This window comes from Phaseolus vulgaris, unplaced genomic scaffold (genome assembly GCF_000499845.2).
Source record: "Phaseolus vulgaris cultivar G19833 unplaced genomic scaffold, P. vulgaris v2.0 scaffold_15, whole genome shotgun sequence".
NCBI classification, from domain to species: domain Eukaryota; kingdom Viridiplantae; phylum Streptophyta; class Magnoliopsida; order Fabales; family Fabaceae; genus Phaseolus; species Phaseolus vulgaris.
Window position 1 is genome coordinate 652,814 of NW_027174084.1, and position 22,424 is coordinate 675,237.

The 22,424-nt window shown below is 33.1% G+C and overlaps 4 protein-coding genes and 1 long non-coding RNA gene across 14 annotated transcripts; 1 reads left to right on the forward strand and 4 right to left on the reverse strand.

Moving 5' to 3' along the window:
• The first annotated feature begins 499 nt into the window (after nucleotides 1-499).
• On the forward strand, nucleotides 500-5,194 carry LOC137817074 (uncharacterized). Its single transcript, XR_011081916.1, has 3 exons — nucleotides 500-614; nucleotides 4,383-4,483; nucleotides 4,933-5,194. It is a non-coding gene; the product is annotated as an uncharacterized lncRNA (long non-coding RNA).
• Nucleotides 1,283-3,528, reverse strand: LOC137817071 (extensin-2-like). The gene has a single exon (XM_068620296.1). It carries the CDS (start codon nucleotides 3,257-3,259, stop codon nucleotides 1,493-1,495), a length of 1,767 nt encoding a protein of 588 aa, XP_068476397.1. The 5' UTR covers nucleotides 3,260-3,528; the 3' UTR covers nucleotides 1,283-1,492.
• Nucleotides 5,195-9,294: 4,100 nt separating the features above from the next.
• Nucleotides 9,295-13,889, reverse strand: LOC137817054 (E3 ubiquitin-protein ligase BIG BROTHER-like). Of its 10 annotated transcripts, none has more exons than XM_068620274.1 (10): nucleotides 13,385-13,889; nucleotides 13,217-13,272; nucleotides 12,732-12,830; nucleotides 12,437-12,605; nucleotides 11,963-12,200; nucleotides 11,774-11,811; nucleotides 11,585-11,629; nucleotides 10,702-10,835; nucleotides 10,254-10,362; nucleotides 9,295-10,010 (listed from the first exon to the last, which is right to left on the reverse strand). In XM_068620274.1, exons 4-10 carry the CDS (start codon nucleotides 12,557-12,559, stop codon nucleotides 9,957-9,959), a joined length of 741 nt encoding a protein of 246 aa, XP_068476375.1. In that variant the 5' UTR covers nucleotides 12,560-12,605; nucleotides 12,732-12,830; nucleotides 13,217-13,272; nucleotides 13,385-13,889; the 3' UTR covers nucleotides 9,295-9,956. The 10 variants fall into 10 exon arrangements, with proteins under 10 accessions (XP_068476375.1, XP_068476376.1, XP_068476372.1 ...); XM_068620275.1 differs by having other exon boundaries at nucleotides 12,437-12,589; nucleotides 13,385-13,835; XM_068620271.1 differs by having other exon boundaries at nucleotides 11,573-11,629; nucleotides 12,437-12,589; nucleotides 13,385-13,835.
• Nucleotides 13,890-15,231: 1,342 nt separating this feature from the next.
• Nucleotides 15,232-18,737, reverse strand: LOC137817013 (ADP,ATP carrier protein 1, mitochondrial-like). The gene is made up of 4 exons (XM_068620214.1): nucleotides 18,403-18,737; nucleotides 16,714-17,258; nucleotides 15,948-16,319; nucleotides 15,232-15,635 (listed from the first exon to the last, which is right to left on the reverse strand). The coding sequence occupies exons 2-4, from the start codon at nucleotides 17,221-17,223 to the stop codon at nucleotides 15,339-15,341; spliced, it is 1,179 nt and encodes a 392-aa protein (XP_068476315.1). The 5' UTR covers nucleotides 17,224-17,258; nucleotides 18,403-18,737; the 3' UTR covers nucleotides 15,232-15,338.
• A 734-nt stretch (nucleotides 18,738-19,471) lies between these two features.
• Nucleotides 19,472-22,085, reverse strand: LOC137817014 (uncharacterized). The gene is made up of 3 exons (XM_068620216.1): nucleotides 21,858-22,085; nucleotides 20,081-21,640; nucleotides 19,472-19,872 (listed from the first exon to the last, which is right to left on the reverse strand). The coding sequence occupies exon 2, from the start codon at nucleotides 21,465-21,467 to the stop codon at nucleotides 20,121-20,123; it is 1,347 nt and encodes a 448-aa protein (XP_068476317.1). The 5' UTR covers nucleotides 21,468-21,640; nucleotides 21,858-22,085; the 3' UTR covers nucleotides 19,472-19,872; nucleotides 20,081-20,120.
• Nucleotides 22,086-22,424: the final 339 nt, after the last annotated feature.

A 22,424-nucleotide genomic window follows, 5' to 3' on the forward strand; every position in this document is an offset into this window, starting at 1 on the left:
CCAATAAAAACTACAATCGACTATGAAAAAACATATATTGGAACTGTTAATAATATTTTTTTATAGTTTTGATGTTATTGTACATTTAAACAAAATAATGGAGTAAGTGTTTTGGTTTAACCTTTTACCAAGAGATGATCTCCCCACATCATACTCTAAAAAATATAAAAATCAACAGATATGATATACTGAAGAAATAAAGGAGACTCAGGTATTTGGTAATATAAAAACATCAGTAATTTTATGTCACTTGGAAAAAAGGAACCACCTAAAACAGGATTTATAAAAAAAATATGGTCCCACCAATTTTGTTAATCACATTGGTTTTACTTAAAATTGGTTGCTCCAGTCAAATAGTTCAATTGTAAACCAACATTTGACATCTACTAATAAAAAACCACTTGACAATTAATATACTAATATTTTAATTATATTAACTTTTAGTTTTTAACTTAAAATATTAATATATTATTATAACTAGTTATAAAGTATCACTTTTGCAGTGACAGTCTTTCTCTTCTCTCTGCACTTTTCTATTTGTTGTCTCTGTGACCCTTCATTTCAAGGTATGCACACCAACATTGTTTTGAAGAATGGAAGGATTCTCAAACATTGTAAGGTTCTAATTCCTCTGCCTCTTGTACAATTACAATGTTTAACTATCTATCATGCTTCGTATTAATTAATTAATTAATTGCTCAATTTAAATGATCACTGTTTTAATTATCTTCCAAATATTCACACTTCAGTGTCTCCCTTTCCTAATAGTGTTTATGTTGCATTAGATTATTGGTCCCGAGGAGGGTATTTCTTTCCATGTCTAAGTAGTCTGTGATTCATAATTTTGGACGAATTTCAGTTGGGTTATTTGGCGTAGTAAATTCCAGAGTAATCAAATTTTGGGTTGGTGTTCATTATGTTCATTCTTCTGACGAATTAATTAACGTTTCCAATATGCTGCAAAAGAGACATTTCGAAAACCCTGTACTCAATTTGACCCAAATGTCTCTTTATGAATTTCACCAGTGCATTGTTTGAACAAACATGGATGTCAGATGGAGAAAACATGTTTTTTTCTTTTATTGTTATTATATTCCCTTTCAAAGAGCCCGTCATTTTCAAGATTCCACGTGTAAGTCTAGAGACAAACAGCCAATGTTTCGACAATAGATTACTATGAGGTTTATTTTATGATATCGAATAAAATCTTTATACTGAAGGAGCTGGGCACGAACTACCTTAAGATCATATCGTAGAAACAAGGAAATGCCAAAATGGAAAATTAACAAAAACGAATTACTGTATATAATATTATATGATAAAATTTAAAATTAGACAAACTTTTGAATTGGTACTAATAAATGACCCAATGGAGCTACATTCATAACAAGGCTCTTCAGTGTAATCCCCGTATTATTGACGAAGTCTTAATAGTTGTCGCAGTAATGTGTTGCATAAACTTGTTGAAACAATATACGTTGGTTTAGTTAGCTTAATAGCCTGATGCAGGAGGTGGTGGTGACTTATAGATATATGGTGGTGGAGGGGGAGATTTGTGGACATATGAAGGAGACTTGTACACGTATGGTGGAGGAGGTGAGGGGGATGGAGGTGGTGGGGACTTGTAAACGTAAGGAGGGGGAGGTGATGGAGATGGAGGAGGAGGAGATTTGTAGACATATGTAGGAGACTTGTACAAATATGGTGGAGGAGGTGAGGGCGATGGAGGTGGTGGGGACTTGTAGACATAAGGAGGGGGAGGTGATGGAGATGGTGGAGGGGGAGCTTTGTAGACATATTCAGAAGACTTATACACATATGGTGGAGGAGGTGAGGGGGATGGAGGTGGAGGGGACTTGTAAACATAAGGAGGGGGAGGTGATGGAGATGGTGGAGGAGGGGATTTGTAAACATATGGAGGAGGTGGTGAAGGAGATGGAGGTGGGGGAGACTTGTAAATATAAGGAGGGGGAGGTGATGGAGATGGTGGAGGGGGAGATTTGTAGACATATGGAGGAGGAGGTGAGGGGGATGGAGGTGGTGGGGACTTGTAGACATAAGGAGGGGGAGGTGATGGAGATGGTGGAGGGGGAGACTTGTACACATATGGTGGAGGAGGTGATGGGGATGGAGGTGGTGGGGACTTGTAGACATAAGGAGGGGGAGGTGATGGAGATGGTGGAGGGGGAGATTTATAGACATATGGTGGAGGAGGTGAGGGTGATGGAGGTGGTGGCGACTTGTAGACATAAGGAGGGGGAGGTGATGGAGATGGTGGAGGGGGAGATTTGTAGACATATGGAGGAGACTTGTACACATATGGTGGAGGAGGTGAGGGAGATGGAGGTGGTGGGGACTTGTAAACATAAGGAGGGGGAGGTGATGGAGAAGGTGGAGGAGGGGATTTGTAAACATATGGAGGAGGTGGTGAAGGAGATGGAGGTGGGGGAGACTTGTAAACATAAGGAGGAGGAGGTGATGGAGATGGTGGAGGGGGAGATTTGTAGACATATGGAGGAGACTTATACACATATGGTGGAGGAGGTGAGGGGGATGGAGGTGGTGGAGACTTGTAGACATAAGGAGGGGGAGGTGATGGAGATGGTGGAGGGGGAGACTTGTAGACATATGGTGGAGGAGGTGAGGGGGATGGAGGTGGTGGAGACTTATAAACATAAGGAGGGGGAGGTGATGGAGATGATGGAGGGGGAGACTTGTACACATATGGTGGAGGAGGTGAGGGGGATGGAGGTGGTGGAGACTTGTAGACATAAGGAGGGGGAGGTGATGGAGATGGTGGAGGGGGAGATTTGTAAACATATGGAGGAGGTGGTGAAGGAGATGGAGGTGGGGGAGACTTGTAAACATAAGGAGGGGGTGGTGATGGGGATGGAGGTGGAGGAGACTTATAAACATATGGTGGGGGTGGTGATGGGGATGGTGGTGGAGGAGACTTGTAGATGTATGGAGGTGGTGGTGAAGGAGAGGGAGGTGGTGGTGACTTATAGACATAAGGTGAAGGTGGAGATTTGTATGCATGAGGAGGTGATTTGTGATGGTGGTGTGGAGATTTGTATTCATGTGGAGGTGATTTGTGATGGTGGGGTGGGTGTTCTGCATGCTTTGGTGGAGAGTAATAGGTTGGCTGGGATGAATAGTAAGTCTTATGATCATCACCAGCGACATTGATAGCAATTAGGCAAAATGCCAATCCATAGATGAGTCGAGGCCAGTGCCTCGGCCCTGCTGATGTTCTCATCTTCTGTCAGTATGCAGTAGCAGTCGTTGTTTAGATGAGCTATGCTCTTCTATGCTTGCATTTGCAAACTATGCATCATAACCCTTTATATAGTGTTAGCCTTCAGTTATGGCTGATACTATTTATTTGTTTATTTCATCGACAGACTGGTTAAGGATTTAAATATACATGCTGCACATTACCCTTTTGTTCAAATCATTATTTGGAGTTGAAGTTGCGGGCCTCCATTATGTGAACTCATATTTCTTTTGATATGAATCAGCAACAAAGTCAAGAAAGAAAGGTGGCAATGACATGGTTGGACGTAAGTACTAGTTAAATTGGTTCACATTTTGAAAATGCGCGTTAAAGCAGCTAGCTATGATTATTTCCATTAAACTTTAGAGAACCGGTGATTATATTTGAGCATACCAGAAGTACCAAACATCATATTGAAGTCAAATGTCAGGGTGTCGGTGAAAACAAAAACCTACCAGACATCCCTATCAATAAGCAAACTTACATTCTCAAGTCATGACAATAACTATAATGAAAAGTATCCTTATAGTTTTATCTTGGTATAATTACCTTAGAGACCATTTTATGGTTTTTCTCATCCGTACAAAATTTGGTCTAATGAACCTTTGATCAGTTACCCATTTGACTAAGTTTTCAAGGTTTAACTGTTGATGTAATATTATTGTTACTTGACTAATGTTTGTTTTTCCACATTAACATTGAGCATCTAACTAACTAAGACTGAAGGTCCATGTTCTTAGCTGCATTTTTAGTGGTTTCCCTATCCGATTCTAATTTTCCATTACATTACTGGTCTAGTGGAACTCTGCAGGTAGAACCCATTTTTTTTGTAGTGATTTCATTATACTTGCTATATGTACTGTTTTAGAGATATTAGAGAAGGCTGCTACTGTTGTTACTCTGCCATCTTCGTGTTGTTTAGACTTGAAAGAATTCAAAGGCATTTATTCTATATATAAGATAATCCATTTGTTGCATTCTGATGGTCATTTAATTTCATAGATAAACACAAGTTGCATTTTGATAGTCATTTAATTGCATAGAAAAACACAACTTGCTCCACTTATTCCTCTTGCTGATTTATTATGTCCTTGACATCGTGCAGGGAGCTATTAGATTTATTAATGCATGTCAAAATGAACTATTTGTGTCTGTCGTAGACTCAATGCCAAAGACATTGGAGATTCATTTTCTTATCAAGTTAAGGTACAAATTAGTCATGAGTTACACTAGGAAGAATACGATCAGAATACCTGGTTTAGGTTTTGATGTCAGAAATAATAGATGGTAGTAAATTACATGCTGCTAGTATATTTATCTGCATCCAAATATATATATCTCATTTTTTTTATTTTTTTTAATAAAAACTTTCATGTTAAGCATTTATGCAACTTGACATCTCTGTTCACATTTCAAGTAACAACAATCATCTGTCATCAACTATATTAAAGCGATCTTAGTTTTGAAATTTTGATGAACAGTGATGTCTCTCCTATAAGACATTTTCCCTGAATTCATGAAGTTTTAAATTCACTTAATTATATTATTACTCATCTCATTTAGTTTAGTATTTCTATTTTCAACTCCCTAATCAAACTCATTAATACACAGACATTGTAATGAACATGTATAGGTTTGACATGGTACTGCTACAGGTAACCTCTGCTTTGTGTTTGGCTGAAAGAGAATTGCTTCATATTCCATTGCAGTTGAGTTCTAATCTAACCTGGGTTCACAAATAATTGAGGTTGACATTGTCAACGAGTTGGTGTAGCCAGCTGTGGAAATCCATCCATAATCTTCCCTCCCTCAGGTTCTCCTTAAACCTAATTTATTTCCCTGTAAATTTCATGAAAATAGATAATATCTTCTAAAATGCAACTTCTCTGATATAGTAAGAAGCAATTTTAACCATTCCATTTTGGATAGAGGGGTAAGATTATTCTTTTATGTTATTTTTCAATTCACTGGTACGCATATTCTTCATGGAAAAAAAGAGTTGAGATTAATTTTGTGTGATATGGAGTTTACAAACTTTTTAGCTTTTTGGGGAAAAGAGATAATTTTTGGCTTTTCAACTTTTTGTATTTTCTTTATTCAATATGTTGGATAAGGTTTTATGTGGAAATTACGAAGATTGGTCAATTAATTCCTTAATTCCCGAACGTTAATTATTTTAATTTTCATAATTTCAGGAACTGAAAATGCAATTGTTTATGTAATTAAATTTATCAATGCTCTTATTTCATACATTATTTTTTATTTTAAATTTGGTATATGTTGGGTTCTTGCTTTTTTTTCTCTTTCTTTTTTAATTTGAGATATCTTTTAATAAAAAAATTGAGTCGTAGTTAAGAGGTTGACTTGTTTTTATATATTTTTTGTGTTCAGACAGACATGAGATCCAATCTTTGTCCACTTACATATTTATTAAGAAGCATGATTGTCCTTCAACCATGTTAGTTCTTCATTTTTATTTAATAAAAAACTTAAAATAAGATTTTTAATCATAAAAAGATCAGTTAAAAATAATAATTCAAAATACTAAACTTTAAACCAGAACAATAATAGGTAAATACCACTACAAGAAAATCATAAAATAGAAACTAATTTTTAGAGACCAAAATAATTAGTTACAATAGTAATTAAATTAGAGACCATTTTAGAAACTAAAAAAAATTAGTTTCTATTATTGTTAAAAAGTTTTTAAATTAGTATCTAATTAGCAACTAAGATTTTAGAGACCAAATTTAGAAACTAAATAATTGGTAATTAAAACTTTGGTTGTTAATTAGATACCAATTTAAAAATTATTTACAATAATAAAAATTAATTTAGAAACCAATTTTTTATTTAGTTTATAAAATGGTCTCTAATTGAGTTACTATTGCAACTAATTATTTTGGTCTCTAAAAATTGATTTCTATTTCATGATTTTTTTTTAGTGTACAATGAGATCAAAGCATGTATCAGAATTATAACTCTTTGATTTTTGAGTTTAATAAAAAAATCACTTTAATATGATTTTTAGATAATTATTATTTAAAAAATGAATAAATGTTGGTCGTATACAATAATTATTCATTGAATAATGATGTAAAATTAAAATATATATTGTTTGATCTTAACTTTTATGCATAATGTAAATTTATTTTATTAACTTTTTCTCTTAGAAGTAATTAGTATAGAACTATCTGCACATAGTATTTTTTATATTATGATATTATACCGCACTAATAATTTTTTATAAAGGAATTTTGTTATTTCAATTTGTGTGCATTATTTCTTACAAATAAGAAGAAAATATAAGTGTAATACTTTAAGCTTTATCAATATTCTTCAATAAAAAAAAAACAAAAATTTGTTTCAATGCACACCAAAATTTAACAAGACCTGACATTATATTGTTAGTTATATTATAATGAACAATTTGATCCATGAGAGTTTCAATTTAGTTCCAGGACTTGAATAAATTAAAATAAATTCTTAAAAACAATTTCATTTTTCACTTTCATGTTTAATTTCAGATAGATATTCTTCCTACAGTTATAATAAAAAGGGAAATTTATTAAAATGAACTTTGTGTAAGAATTTTATTGAAACTAATAATAAATGTGAAAGATAAAGGTTATAATTTCAAAATTTATTTATTTATTAACTTTTAGTAATTTGATACGAACGTAACAAGGTGGAAGTTACTTTTAAAGTTTATTATTAACATTTAAAGACTAAGTTGATAGAAATAATAAAGAAAAAGTTATTACCTATTATAGATCATGCAAGATTTGAGTATAAAAATATTGTTGTTTTATCTATCACGAAACCACGTTCTCACGTAAATTTATAAAAGAAAAAACAAAAAGATATCCACGATTGAACATTATTTTCAGACCATTTCATAATATTTTTTGAACACGTTTTTCTTTTACAGGAAAACATATTTATTAAGAATTTACTTTGTTATCATATCATAACAATTAATAGATATTATAGCGATATATTTGAATTCCCATATTTAATGCATGTATTAAAGAAGGATAACAAAATACATCTATGAAAAGGTTTTAAATTGGAAAGGAAATTGCTTAATTTTTTATATAGTTAGTTTAGTAACACGAGTATAAACTTATTTTCATTTTTTAAATAAAAAAATGAGTAATATTTTATAATTTATTGATGATATAATTAATTGTCATTTTGGTTGCTGATTTTAATAATAACTACTAAAAAAGTTATTGGGTGATTTTTTTTATTGATTGAAAGTGTAATTTGTTTTACAATAAGAGTATATAGAAATTAATCTCAAAATAATGGTTTAAAGATTTATCTAACTTTTATACCATATGTGCGAAATTTAGGATAATTGTTTCCTACACCCAATAATTTTTCCACTTGCATCCAATCAACTCTTGAATTTCCAATATTATTCATTATTCTGTAATTGAAAAATTAGAATTAAAAAATATATTCTGAAAAAAAGAAATTTGGAATATATTTTTGTGTTATGAAAATGAAATTCTGGAATAAAATTGGAAAATCAAACTCTCATTCTAGAAAAAAAATTCCAAAATACAAAAAGTATATTCTTGAAAAGAAAAACAAAAAAACATATCCAGTGAAAATATATTTCAGAAAAAAATTAAAAAATCGTATGAAATCCTAATTTTTTTTTTCTCTTTTCCCTTATACCAAGAAATATAAAGCTACTCATTTGTACTTGTCACTTTTTTTTCTTTTCCTTTTTTGGTCAATCGAATACTAAACGCGACTCTATATGTGATAATGTTTAAATGCGAATGCAAAATTAGGAAATGTTTTCCAGTTGAAATGAAGAACATATTTCAATTGGTAATACAAGAAAGGTTTGTGTTTTGTTAATTGTTACTTGCATTTCTTAAATATACTTCATCTATTTTTTCTAGTAAGGCAATGTATCTTCTAGAAGAATATTCATAAAATTTGATTGATTTAATATAATAAAAATAAATAACTTTATAATACAATGTTTAAAAAAGAAACTTGTATTCGTCCATATATTTTACTTATTTAGACACAATTTGATTTTATTAACAAAAAGATAACGTTTAGTTACATGTGGTATATCAAACTAAACATACACATATAAATATTAGAGAAAAAATTATAGGTTTTTAAATATATTATTAGTTCTCGTTGTTCTTAACTTACAATCCTTCTAAAATATAATCTCGGTTAAGTGTGATTTTCTTTGTTTTTGTTCCCATTAATAAAAAATATCATAACTTCAGCTGTATTTTTATTTTGAATTTGGTACTTCAAATTTTAAAAACACCCTACTTTTGTATTTTAACTTTAAAATCATAACAATATCTTAGGAAAAATAGATTAATTCACATATTTTTAAAATTTGAAAAAATAAATAAATATAAGGAACTTTGAATTTTTTTTAATTTTTTTACCGATTACTAGAAAATCTGGTTGATTATAATTTTGGTGTGCACATGAATATAATAGTATTATATTATTTAATCGTAATATTAGTGAAAATGTGTATGTAAATCTATTTTACATGGACATTTATACTACATATTATATGTTGACTATTTTAGGTTTCGGCACTTACAGCACAGCAGGTGACGTTAATTCAAGTTTTAAAAAAAATACTAAATTGGTGAAATTAGAGTACTATTCATCCATTGCAATAAAACCATTATGCGTTTTGAATCCTCGCTGCAGCTTCCATTACTTTCATCCTCTTAGCAGCCAACCATTTATGCAGTGGGCAATGGCCATTCTGTCCTTATTTTTGTCTGACCTCTTGAATGTGTTATGAATTTTTTCTTATTGGGAATCTATGTTTATGATTATGTCAAGCTTTGTATTGTGAGTTATGATTTATTTTTTAAGTCTTATTTGTAAAGCTGCCCAAAGCTGAAGCATGGTTTCATGGTTTGTATGTCTTTGGGAAATGAAGTTATAGAATATTTGAGTGGGACATATTTGAGTGGGAATATGTTAGTAAGATGGTTATGAAATAATTAGGACAAATATTCTTAAGTTTTTTTATTATAAAAAAATAAAATAAAATTAAGAAAAACATTTTAGGAGTGTTCCACAAAGGAATGTAATTGGGTTGCTATGCTGTAAACTTTGCAGGATAAATCTGCACCAAAACAGTCACCAGAAATGCATGATTCTTCTTCATAAGAAAGTGGCTCCCAACATACTCCAATACGTTAAATCTATAGTGATACCTCTTCCTCATCACTGCTACACACCTTATGTGACCCCATCCCGCTTCTGCCAACATCCCATACTCCCTTCACCATCCATCCAGATCACCTCTTTCTTTCCAAAGACTAGCTAGCTAGTGAATACTATTCTTAATCGGTTTAAAATCATATTGAGTTTCTAAAACAATTCCTCCTTGATCATCATCCTTCATTCTCCAATACTGCACCGCTTCCTCCACACATCCTCAATTCTTCTAGTTTAAGAAGGAGAGTGCTAATACTCTTAAGTATTAATTAACCACAATTTTTTGGTAGGTTGTACTAGGAAAGATTGATTATTTTTCATTTTTGTCAATGAGAATGGGTAGCCTTGTACCTATATAATACATTATTTACTACCTGATAAAAAAAAAGAGATATCTAGGCACAAGAAAAAACCGAATGAATACAGGTAGGCTCGAGGGTGCTTATTTGTGTTTTGGCACGTCCACAATCACCTCCCTGTAACACATAGGGCAAGCCTGAAGAAAACACACAAAAAAAAAGAGGTATTTCAGTATATGCCAAATTTAGCACTACACGAACTCATTATAATACATTCATGGAATCAACTGACAAAAATATGCATTTCAAAAAGAAAATTTGGGAGTAGTAATTGTAAGTAAAAAGGCATATTTCTATAAAAATTTTAACATGTATTTTTTATTTCATTAGCTTTGATAGATTCTATTATGCACTAGATATCTCATTCCTAAACAACTTGCCTTATTGATGCTAAGCCATTTGTTCCCACAGCTAGCATGATAGGCATGTTTGCATGGTAAAGTCATCCTCTTGTCCCCTCTTCTATATTCCATCTGACAAATCACGCATCTAAACAGGAAAATGAGTCAGAATAACACATAATTGCTCTTCTGTCAAGAAACAATACATAAGACTAGGACTCTAGTTGCAATTCAGGTATTTGTAAAATTGTTGTAGAATCTACACATGCACATTGTTGATCTATGTAAGGAATCCTCCCAATAGTGATAGTCTTGGAGCACCTAATAAATCCATTACCGATCTATATATTTATAACTCATTTGTCTGCTACGGCACCCGAGCTAAGAAAGAAGACATATAATTCTGAAAAAAAAATACTTAACAGAAAAACATAAAGTAAATTTCTTCAAGAAAAAACTAAAACAAAATCTAGAAACGGAAAATAACCTCTCCTCCCGTGACTTCCTCCTAAAGAAGAAGAAACGGCCACACTTGTACTTTGATATTGGAATCGATGAGATTTGTTCTTGGGAGAGACCACGACTCTCAGTTCCAACTGTCTCACCTAATTCAAGTAGTTCCTGCGATAAATAAAATGATATCAATGTGAAGAAAGAGTAAAAAGAATAAAACCAAGTGAAAAAAAGTCTGTATTTCCAACTATTACAAGGAATTCAGATTTTCACTTAACCAAGCCTTTTCCACCACGAGGTGTCACGTCATACAACTTATAACCCTCATCAACCAGTAAACCGTGATAATTTAAGTTGAAGGGTCGGCCCTATAATTGTTTGTTACATTAGTATCTCACATACCCATCCATTGGTTTTGAACCCTTAATAACTTTCACCACCATGTTAGTCTATTTTTATAGGGAGGCAAGGGTTATCAATATCATGCTTTCTTGCTTGTTTAAATCAAATAATTTGTAAAATGGTAGAGGTTTTGCAGCGCCTTCCTTACTTGTAACTGTAATGGGTGACAAAAGGTCCTAATTGCTAAATCAATCCCACAACTGTCCCCCCCTGTGTAACTATTCTAAGCAATTGTTAAAACCATAATAAAAATCAAGTTTCTGGATTATAATTACCATTATACAACTTTTTAACATTTTTTGGGAAAATGATGCAATTGTATGGTGGATATAACATAATGCATTATGCTGGAAGAAACGAAGGAGGAAGGCTTGTGCACGAGTAAAGCCGAAGACTAAAAATCAAACAATTGCAAACCTTAGCATTATATACATCTAGAACATTTTCTAGGAAACCAAATATAAGGGAGAAGTATATGTGGGCAACAAAAGGAAGGCTAATACTTTCAGTTCAACCTCATAGGTCATGTTGTCAGGATCAATATTGTCTTCCCAACTGACCTGAAATTTTTTATAAAAAAATGGCTTAGTTCATTCTAATAAATTGAATTGTGTTGTAGGCATAAATACAACTTCTTCAATGTTGAAAGAATTTCCATTTAATTATTTAAATATTTAATGCACCAGAAATTTAATAAAAAATACCTCATAATCATTGAAATCATTATGATGCCTTCGTGGACCTGAAAGAAAAGAGATGGATTTGTTTTAATTTTGAGCACACATTTTATACATGGGTATCGAATGGGTATCGAATTACAGATCTGCAAAAAGGGTACTAGGTGGATAATGTATTTGATGAAAATTATCCAGAGATGAAACTCGGTAGCATACATTCAATAGAACTGTCTAGTGTGACATTGTTTACTCCTTCTTCCCTTTCTATACATACTGTTGTCATCTGTTCATTGATTGTTGCAGAGTTTTCCGAGTGCCTTCTATACTCATCCACCAATTGTTCATAATAATTCACCTCGTAACCATTACTATCCTGATAGTACGAGGTACTACCTGGTTCAGATAGCCCAGATTTGTAAAAGTTTGTAGTTGAACTTGAAGGGTATAAACTCTCCTGTATATATATATGGAAACACTTTTTACTTGCAACTTTCAACCAGAGTTCTACTCGTAGAAAAATAACATGAATAATATTGCATATAAACCCTTTAAAAACAGAAGTTTATTCTATATTTGCAAATTTCTACACTGTATATCAAACCGAGCTAGGTCATCCCAACAAATCTACATAAAGGGGTGCAAAAATCTATTAATCTCCAAACATAATCTAGATAATATCTCTAAAGGTACCTGAGGAAGTGAAGCGCCAGAAAAAATGAAGTTAACATGTTCGTATGTAAGACCTTCAACATATTCAATAAAGCTTCCTGCTGTACTGTAGGGATAGCAGATGTTATTGTAACGGACCTCCATGTCTGGGTTCCAACTAATCTTGAATTCTATCTGCCAGACAAGTAATCTGTGGAGTGAATTTCAAAGAAAATAGTGAATCTGTAATGTGAATTTACGGAAAATAGTGAATTCACAGACAAGTAATCTGCAGAGTGAATCACCAAAAGGTAATGTGCAGAATGAATTCACATACATTTAATCTGTAGAGTGAATCACGTATTCAGTTCCGCATGTTCGTCAGTAAAAGTAAAGCACTTAACACCAGATCACTCAGCTACTCTAAAATGTTAACCTGAATTTTGAGAAAAAAAAAAACTATTACGTTTTTCTAATTACAATAATAAGAAAGCCAATAATTAGTAGTAAATCACTACTCATATAGTTAATAATGATCACGAAAATAATAAAACAATAAAGATACAGCAACAATTTTAAACATCCTTATTACTGAACAATATTAAAATCCTAACAGATACACACTATATAAAAAAAACAGCCATCGAATATAAACGACATAAATGAGGTGAACTTGAAAGCGCACTAATCAAGTGGAAAAAAAAGAAACAGCTTAAAATTGTCGAGGTAGTTAGTTATGCAGCGAAGAACAAGATCGCGTAGAAGGAAACGTGAAATCTTCAATCTCCGGAGAATAAACGAAAAAAATTCAACGACGAGTACCTCTTTAGTTGGACGGAAGCAGGGGATTAGAACCTAGCCTCGCAGTTGCATTGATTCTAGAAGCATAACAAGAAAAACCGCGATAGGTGAAGAGTGAAGATAAAAAACGAATGCATGAGTGTAAGATGAAGAAAGTGAATTGAATGGAAGGAATATGAAGAAACTGACCTTGATCGCTTCTGGTGCCGAATGAAAATGAATGAACGAAGGAACGAATGAAAGGCTTTGTAACTGCCTATCTTAACTCTGCTTTCTCCACCTTTAAGCACTCCTTGAAGGAACACGCCAACTCCGTTAGATAGATCATGATCACCTGCATCGCACCTCTTCTCCAACCGTTTCGGTTTTTCTCTCTTTTTTTTTCTTTTTTTTATATATTTATTTAACTATTATATTTATTTATTATATGTACTATGGGGTTTAGTAAAATGATTGTTTTTCACATTTAGTGTTCGTGTGAAAAAATAGTGAGACGAGTGAAGACATAAGAGGAAGAGATGGAAAAGAGATAGTGCGAGGCATGTGAGAAAATGAAGGTGAGTTGAAAGAAAGTGCTGGCGTGGAAATGAAGCGAAACACGAAAAGTATAACTTATCTTCACATATTCGAATCACAGCACAGTCCTTTTGTCTGCAGTGGTGAAGCCTGAAGATGAAGAAATAAAGAATACCCACGAGACATTCGCCAACTAATTAAAAAACTAAATTCAAAAAGATTCGCTGCTTGTCCTTAACGGATAGGACGATTGTGTTGTGTGCATAGGAATGCCATGACTCGTGTCACAACCATATTTTATTAGCTTCAAATATCTCTTCTCTCATTTTTCCATTCCTAAATTTTAGTTTCTCTGTTTTTAAAATAAATAAAAAATTAGTCTTTTATTTTTCTCAAATTCTCATCTCACCAGTTTTAATATTCTTTAAAAATTTAAATAAGCTTAAATAAATATAATATTACATTTTTAAATAACTTCGTTCATTATTTCCGGTTATAACACTTCCATTATTTTTTAGTCCTAACATTTGACAAGACCAATTTTATCATTTGAATGTGTGAGAGAGTTTTGGTGAAAAAATTCGTTATATTTTAATTTTTCAATCTGAAGTTTCTCGTTAAAATTTCTTTTTTGGACTTTGTGACTTTCATCAATGTTTACCACCAACTACGGCAAGCAATCACAAACAATCATCACTACCACCACTTGAAAATAAAGAATAAGACATCACACTCTCTACCATACTCAAAATGATATTGTTGAAATTAAAAAGTATTGTTAAAATTTAAAAAAAAAATATGGAGGTGAGGGAAAAGAATGGAAGTGTAAGAAAAATTTGTCACTTTTTAATTCAATAGTTTAAATTAAGACTTTGATGTCTAAAGTACTAATATTAACCCACATACTATACAGTTTTTTAAAGTACAAATGATGTATTCTAATTAGTTTTTTTATGATTAATATTTTAACTACGAATATCTTAGAATAAAAACCAAAATTAAAAATTAAAAATTAAAAATAAAGAAACCATAATTATTTTTGGTACTTTCATGTCATATAATATAGAAGACATGAATGGTGTATATCTCGTAAAATAGTTGGATTTTCGCCGTTTAAATTTATTGGTTTTATCCTTACCGTTATTTTAAATAGATTAGGGAAAAGATTATGAAATTAAAAGAATGGGATAAGTAAAAAAATTCCACAAAAAATTATGAATCAAATTTTCCAGACATGAATTAATCATGGTAAAGTAAAAGTTAATTGATACTTTATATACCTAAAAATATTATTATAATGACACGTTATTAGTGGTTGACACAATCACTTAATATTTACGAAAAATATAAAGAATTAACAATTATATGACATCATAACAGAAGTCCAAGCTTAAATTTTGAGAAGTGAGCAAATATATTTTTTTATAAGCATGGAAACCAAATTTGCAAAAATGCAATACGAATTCTATTTTCTTTATGTTTTTCTCAGTGCATTACGAATTCATTTATTTGGTTGATCATTATTGGACAAAAATTGAATTATATATAATTCCACATAAATAAATAAAAAGTTGACTTTTGAATGAGTTTTCACCACACAAATTCTTACTATATGACACTGTTGTAATCAAGCCCCACCAGAACCATACTTCTTTCCTATAAGAAGTAACTGAAGTTTGTCATAACCAGAAAGCACACCAGCACCCGCAACTGCACGAAGGATGTTTGCACCACCACCCTTGAAAAGAGATTTTGAACCTTCATTCTTCACAATTTGCGATAATGCATCCAAAGAGCTTTTGTACTTCACAGCTTCACCCGATGTCATCATCATTCTTCTGCGAACCGTATCTAAGGGGTAGGAGGCAAGGCTTGCACCAATAGTAACCAGCCACCCCAAAGCAAAGCTAGCCAAAAAACTATCCTGAAAAATACAAATGAAAATGTTAAAATAAACTTTACGTAAACCAACCTCATAAAACTGACTTGAGATTACATTCACTTATATATTATGAAATGTCTTAATCTCTAGTCGATAGAGATCTTTAACATCCCTCATGCTGAGGTTACCAGCTCAAAATGACTTTGATACCATATCAAGAACTGAACTTTATATACTATGAAATGTTTTAATCTCTAATTGATATAAAATTTGTAACATAACAAACAAAGCAGTAATCTTAATGAGATTTACACCCATTAAGAAAAAAAGGTGTACAGTGTAATGATGCCTCACCTGCAAAGTTCCCACCAAGAGCACTGGTTTGAGAGAATCATACATGCCAAAATACAAACCACGGTAGACAATGATTCCAACGCAAGAAACGTTGAAGCCACGGTAGAGGCCAGCAACACCGTCTGATTGAAGAGTCTTCCTGTAGACATCGATCAAGCCATTGAACTGCCTCTCTCCACCCTTCTTTCCAGCCTTGGCATCATTTGCAAGGCGGGTTCGAGCGTAATCCAATGAATATACAAACACCGAAGATACAGCTCCTGCTGCACCACCAGATGCTACGTTCCCTGCAAACCATTTCCAGTATCCATCCCTGTCTTTCTTGAAGTTGAACAGCTTCTTAAAATAGTCTTTGAATGCAAAATTCAAGGCCTATAAAAGCATTAGACAGTAGTCACAAGCTTAACCATTAATGGACTATAAATCATTTTATGGTCTTAGATCACCCTAGTTCAAGGAGTTTTATTAGTTCTTACCTAAACGAGAAAATTTGTTTAATGTCACCAAGAGAATGAATAGAAACCCTCATCAAGACAAAAAAATATTAATGAAGGAGTATGATTTTATCTCCATGAAGACATAGTAGGTCCGAGGGTGGCACTTTAGGCCTAATAAACTCAGTTCTGATACCATATTAAGATTAAAAAACGGATTTTAAGTCTAACTCAATCTCATAAAATTCACTTATCAAGAATAAAATATTTTACTTTTTAGTCGATGTGCGATCTACAACAATACAAAATTTGACGTGGAATGACAAGTATACCTGTGTTGGAAAGTAACGGATAACGTTGGCAGTGTTTCCTCTCCATAATGAAACAAACCCCTCGTCTTTGATTGTTCTTCCGAAGCAATCTCCAATGCCCTTGTAGGGTTCAGAGAGACGACCTGCTTTGATCATCTCATCCTGATTTTGAATGAGAAGCTTTACACGCTCAATAGGAGCAGCTGCACTCTTGGACACTGCCGCAGAAACTCCACCCATGAGAAAATCAGTGGCAAAGGTTCCCCAGTTTTTCTCCAAAGGCGATGGCACGAACACTGGTGAACCTATAGAATGCATGTTGTTTGTGGGTTTGCATGCAGGCATGACAGGGAACTGCAACCCTGCATTTGAATAATTTTCTAGTGAGAATCGCTGCTGAAACAGAGCTATCCTTTTCAAATCTCCGTAACAAGTTCCAACATGTGGGGAAAGGTTGGAGTTGGATCTCAAGTGAAGCTGCCCAGCAAACTTTTGTTCGATCGTTGGGTACTGTTGTTTATCAATCATCATTGCTTGAGTAGTTGAGTGCTTAGAGATACTATAAACTGCAACAGAATAAATTATGTCAAGCTATTTATGGACCTAAATGAAATCAAGAACTGGGCTATTTGAGTTCAAGAGTAACACTGAATTCCCAATTATATTTAAGCTGCTTATTGACAGCTTCTGCTTATTACTGGGGGAAGAAAATGAAGGTGTGAAGTAACTAAAGAAAAAGTAAGAGTTCTATCATATTGTAGTATTCATCACAGATGTTTCTCAGTCAACTTCAAAGTCATATTTTTCTTGTCTATAGCTAAAAATGCATTGCTTACATATAGTTGATAAAACATAACATGATAGTACATATAGCAATACTTATAGAAAATCATAATGTTTATCATAGTTTTAACAATCATCCTAATGATTGAAAACTTCCTTCTACCAACATTATAACAATATCAACATCCTTCACTCTACCAATCAATATAGAGGCACAAAATTATGTTACATATTTACATGACTCAAGAACCTTCTCACTATATATTTTATACCAGAGACAATTATAACATTGTATTATATAGAGTTTAATCCTAAACAGAAATAAGATTTGTTTCAAAGTCATACTTAGAAACGTGTGGGTCTCAAACTGTCACAAAATCAAGTTTCAAGTAGATAACAGTGAAAAAAATGTAATAACCCAGGATGAAAAAAATAAAGCGTTGGATTCTTAAGCCGACTAAACCTCAGACTCAGACCAAAATAAAGATAACCTCCAAAATCACCACGCTGGCTTTTCACTAATTAATATAGTTTGGATAGGACTAAGTCTATAAATGAGGTATGATAGGTAAGATAACAACTCTGCATTGTCCGCTGCAATTACCTTACTATATTTGATCAATAGAAAACTACTTTGTCAAAGAAATTCATCCATACTCAGTCCAACTCTGATGAAACTTAAATGTCAAAATTTATGCAGTTAGAACCACACTACAATCAGAAGCACAGTTATATACCAATCAGCTATGGAATCAAGTAAACAGAGTGTCTTAAATAAACATAAATCGATCAAAATAGATAAACAAACCAGCTTAAGCAATAATCCAAGAATTAAAAGAACAAAATAAGTGACAGATACTAACATGTAAATCAACACGAACAGGGTTATAGAGAGAAACACAAATAAAAGCCATCCCAAACACTCACAGAGAAATTGTATTGTTGGTCTTCGGTTCTTGAATGAAAACCTTCGAGGCTCGTGAACTCAGGGAGACTTGATCCGTTCTGATAAATTAAAAATATTCTTTCTCCCTAGTTGGTATGAACCAGCAAATTTTACAGCTATATAGCATGGTAGGCACAAATCCTACGGTTTTGGAGCAACAGGTTGATTTTGCATTTTAAATTGGAATAATTATTGCTGAAAAATGATCTTCCACTTCGTGAAATCTGAAATTGAAGGTTTCATGGAAATTTCTGACATAGACTTGTATGCACAAGACTTTTTAAGTTGGACCATTTCTTTTAATAAATTGAAACCTGTTTGTTTATCATATAACATTTCCACTTAAAATCGCCTAAAATTAACGAAAATGGCAAGTTAACAAGAAAAAAAATGCAGAATAAAGCACTGGCCCTGATTTCGCGATCAACATTAAAAACTAACAGAAACGCTTTCGACATTAAATTATTAAAACATTAAATTATGTTAATAAGACAATATGTCAACCTTATAAAAACGATTTATAAAATAAAGTTTACACTCATTTATAAATTATAAAATGTTCTGATAATAAATACTTGTTAGAAAACTCGAATACCATATTAAGAAGTAAATTTTAAACTTAACTCAACCTCATAAAACCGACTTATAAATGAGACTTACACTCACCTATAAACTATGAAACATTTTAATCTTTAGTCGATATAGAATCTCCAACATTGTTGCGCCCGATAACAAGTACTAAATTGTTAGAGGTAAAACCAAACACCCAATAAGCCTATACGCCTATCAGATTGTTTCATATGGTTAAAATCTTTTTGAAGAAACCTTTAAAAAAATTATTTCTACTGAAGTAATCAAAGGCAAACACACCATACCGTTGAACGGTCCAAAACCTATATACTAAACAGGAAGCAGACAATAAAATAACAATAAGGGGAGTAACAAATAACAATACTGCGCCGGCGACAATTTTAAAAAAAATGTAGACGGAAACAACTAAGTTTTGAAAGATTACTTAAAAGCTTTCACGAAGGTGCTTTGGAATATACATAGCTAAAAATGAATCAAGCATTCTTCATGAGGCAATTTAACGTAACAAAGTTATAACAAATTCTGTACCAAAAAAGGTTATTAATACAAAGTGGGTGACATACTCCCAGGGATGCTTGTAACCTTTTTCCCCGAGTTGCACAATTATTTTTGTGTACAATATACAAATGTAACAGTTACAATTAGTTGACAAAAACAAGTTAAAGCCAAATCAATGGTAAATTGATGACCAATAGGAGCTAAGTGTCTTGCAGCAACATCCTTCTTTTCTCACATACTGGCAAAATCCCACATGCCAATATATAGGGATTAAATGAGGTAAAGTACACAACTAGTTGAGCAAAACCATGCACATTCCAAATGAATTTACGCATCTCAGCTCAGTTGCTAGCGCCACAGGACTGCAAAAGGTATAAAAAAACATATATATTGTCAAGTGAACTCTCTTCTCTACAATATGGTTGGAAGCTTTGAACAAATTGCTACATAATTCATTTACTATGTTAATGCAATTTTATATCTACAACCTAGTAAACTACCTACCATGTAACCCTATAACTGTAACAACAAATTATTAAACATTTTAAACGAAAGGGTTTCATTTTATACCTCATTTAAGCAATAGTGGCTGATCCTTTCTGAGAAGCAGCTACTGTTGTCTGCCTAAGCTGACATGCTCCCTTCCCTGCGGCCGGTTGATTCCTATAGAGGCAGGGTCTAAAGACATCTCAGATGTACTGAAATCTACCTCTAGCTCTTTTTGTTTCAGTTTCAAGATCCTGTGCTCGTTTTCTAACTTCATTCTTTTGTTCTCCAATCTCAGCCTCTCCAGTTCTCTGTCCTTCTTGCTGCAATATCTTAACCACTTAAGCCGCTGTTTCTCAAGTTCAAGAGTTTGGGCTTGGTAGCTGATATTTTGCTCTTGAAGCTGCAACATCTGGATTTTAATCCACTCTCTTTGTTCGCGTAATGACTTTGTGGGGTCTTGAAAAACCCTTGCCATTTCAATCTCAAATTTGTCCATCCGAGAAGCTTGTGGGCCAAAATGGCCATCCTCCTCACTTAATATATTTCTATCACAGAGTTCCTGCATCCTCCCTCCATCCTCGTGTGCATTAATATTAATGTCATCATCCAACTCATCCTCCTCGCTATCATTGTTATTCTCATCTTCATCCTCAGATCCATTATTATCTCTTGTTGAGTCCCTCCCATGCTCCATAGAATAACCCTGCAAATCAAGTTCATGACAATTCGGTATCCTTTGCCCATTATGGTAGGCACACATCTCCTTATAAAACAAGTGTTTTGAGCTCAAGATCTTCCTAACATCATCCTTCATCTTAGCTGACAGGTTAGGTATTGAATCCATTAACGCCGGATTCTCAACCACTTGACAACAAGTTCCCCTTCCAAGTATGTCATTTAACCTCTTGTATCTCTTATTTAAGTCGTTGAACTTGTCCTCACACTGCTGTGGCGACACATGACAACCCTTGCTTATCATTATCTTGGAGACTGTTTTCCACTTGCCCTTCTTCTGTAAAACCCCAGATTTCCTTTTGTGACCATCCATGCCTGCAATAGTGCCATCATCACCCACACAACTCACCACTGTTATAAGAAGCCTAACCACATTATCCGTCCACTTCATTCGCTGCCAAGGAGACCCCTTTTTGCCCTTCCCACCATCCAGGTTCTCACAATTCCCTTCTTCTGCATAGCTAGGCTCATCCTCGTCACTCAACTCATTACTATCGGAAGGAGCAATTGCCTTTCCTTTACCAAAATTCAACGCCGCATTCAAATTTTTCACTTCAATCAGGCCAATGGGGTGATCACTTTCAAGACCACTCATGATATTCAACTGCTGTTGACCAGTAATTGATGGATGACCCAGCTGAGTCTGTTGGTGTCTATGAAATGAAGATTCCAAGTCCAAAATCCCCCCACTGGGGCCAGACAAAAAGCCACCACCCAAACCCGAACCATTCATTCTTTAAACACAAAAACAAACCCTAATTCTCAAAGATGGTGACACAAGAACAGACCAGAGCAAAAACTTAAATCTCAATTGGGTCGTGCACAGAACAGTGCTTATTTACAACCAGTTGACTAAGCCTGCACCATCTCAAAACTGGGAAGCCAAAACTTGTGCTCACACGACATCTAAAACATAAAATAAAGCTCAGAATCCGCATATAGGCAATTAACAAACGCATTAACTGCAAATAATCATGACAAGCTTCATATGTTGTGACAAAAACATATACCCATGAGTTCAAATATCTACCCCAACATAAAAATATACGCTGATATTCACTGGAATTATAACCAAAGTTGATGACAATATCTGAGATAGATTACAGATCTTGTTTTGGCTTACCTGTTGATGGACGAAGGTCATAGCACTGTAGCAGCAGCAAAAGAAAAAGACATGAAAGAGGGAGCTTTCCCCTGTTTTGATAGTGGGGAACCAACTTCACTGTTTCTTTTATCTCTTTCACCTCTACAATTCAGCAGCAGATAAAAACTCCATTATTTTTTATCTCTTTCGTCAAAACCACCATTTTTAATAAATATTATACCTTGTCGTGGAAAAGTAGTAAACAACTTGTTTTTGAAGACCAGATAAATATTTTATCTTATTTACTAAAAATTATAATATCACACAAAACAATATAATATAAATATGTTTAATTTTATAGTAATTGTTTTAAAACTAATTTAAATAATATTTTTTATTAATCTCAAAACTTTAACAAAGTATAATTTTTTTGTTAACCAAACACTAAATTAACTCTTAAAATTAGTACCTGGTAATACCTTTCAAATAACAAAAAAAGTTAATCTGATAATAAACTTATTAAAAAATATCTTAGCTTATTCAATTTTTGCTTAGAACTTCTTCACACACAATTTAATCTAAATCCAAAGAGCAATATTTCATATT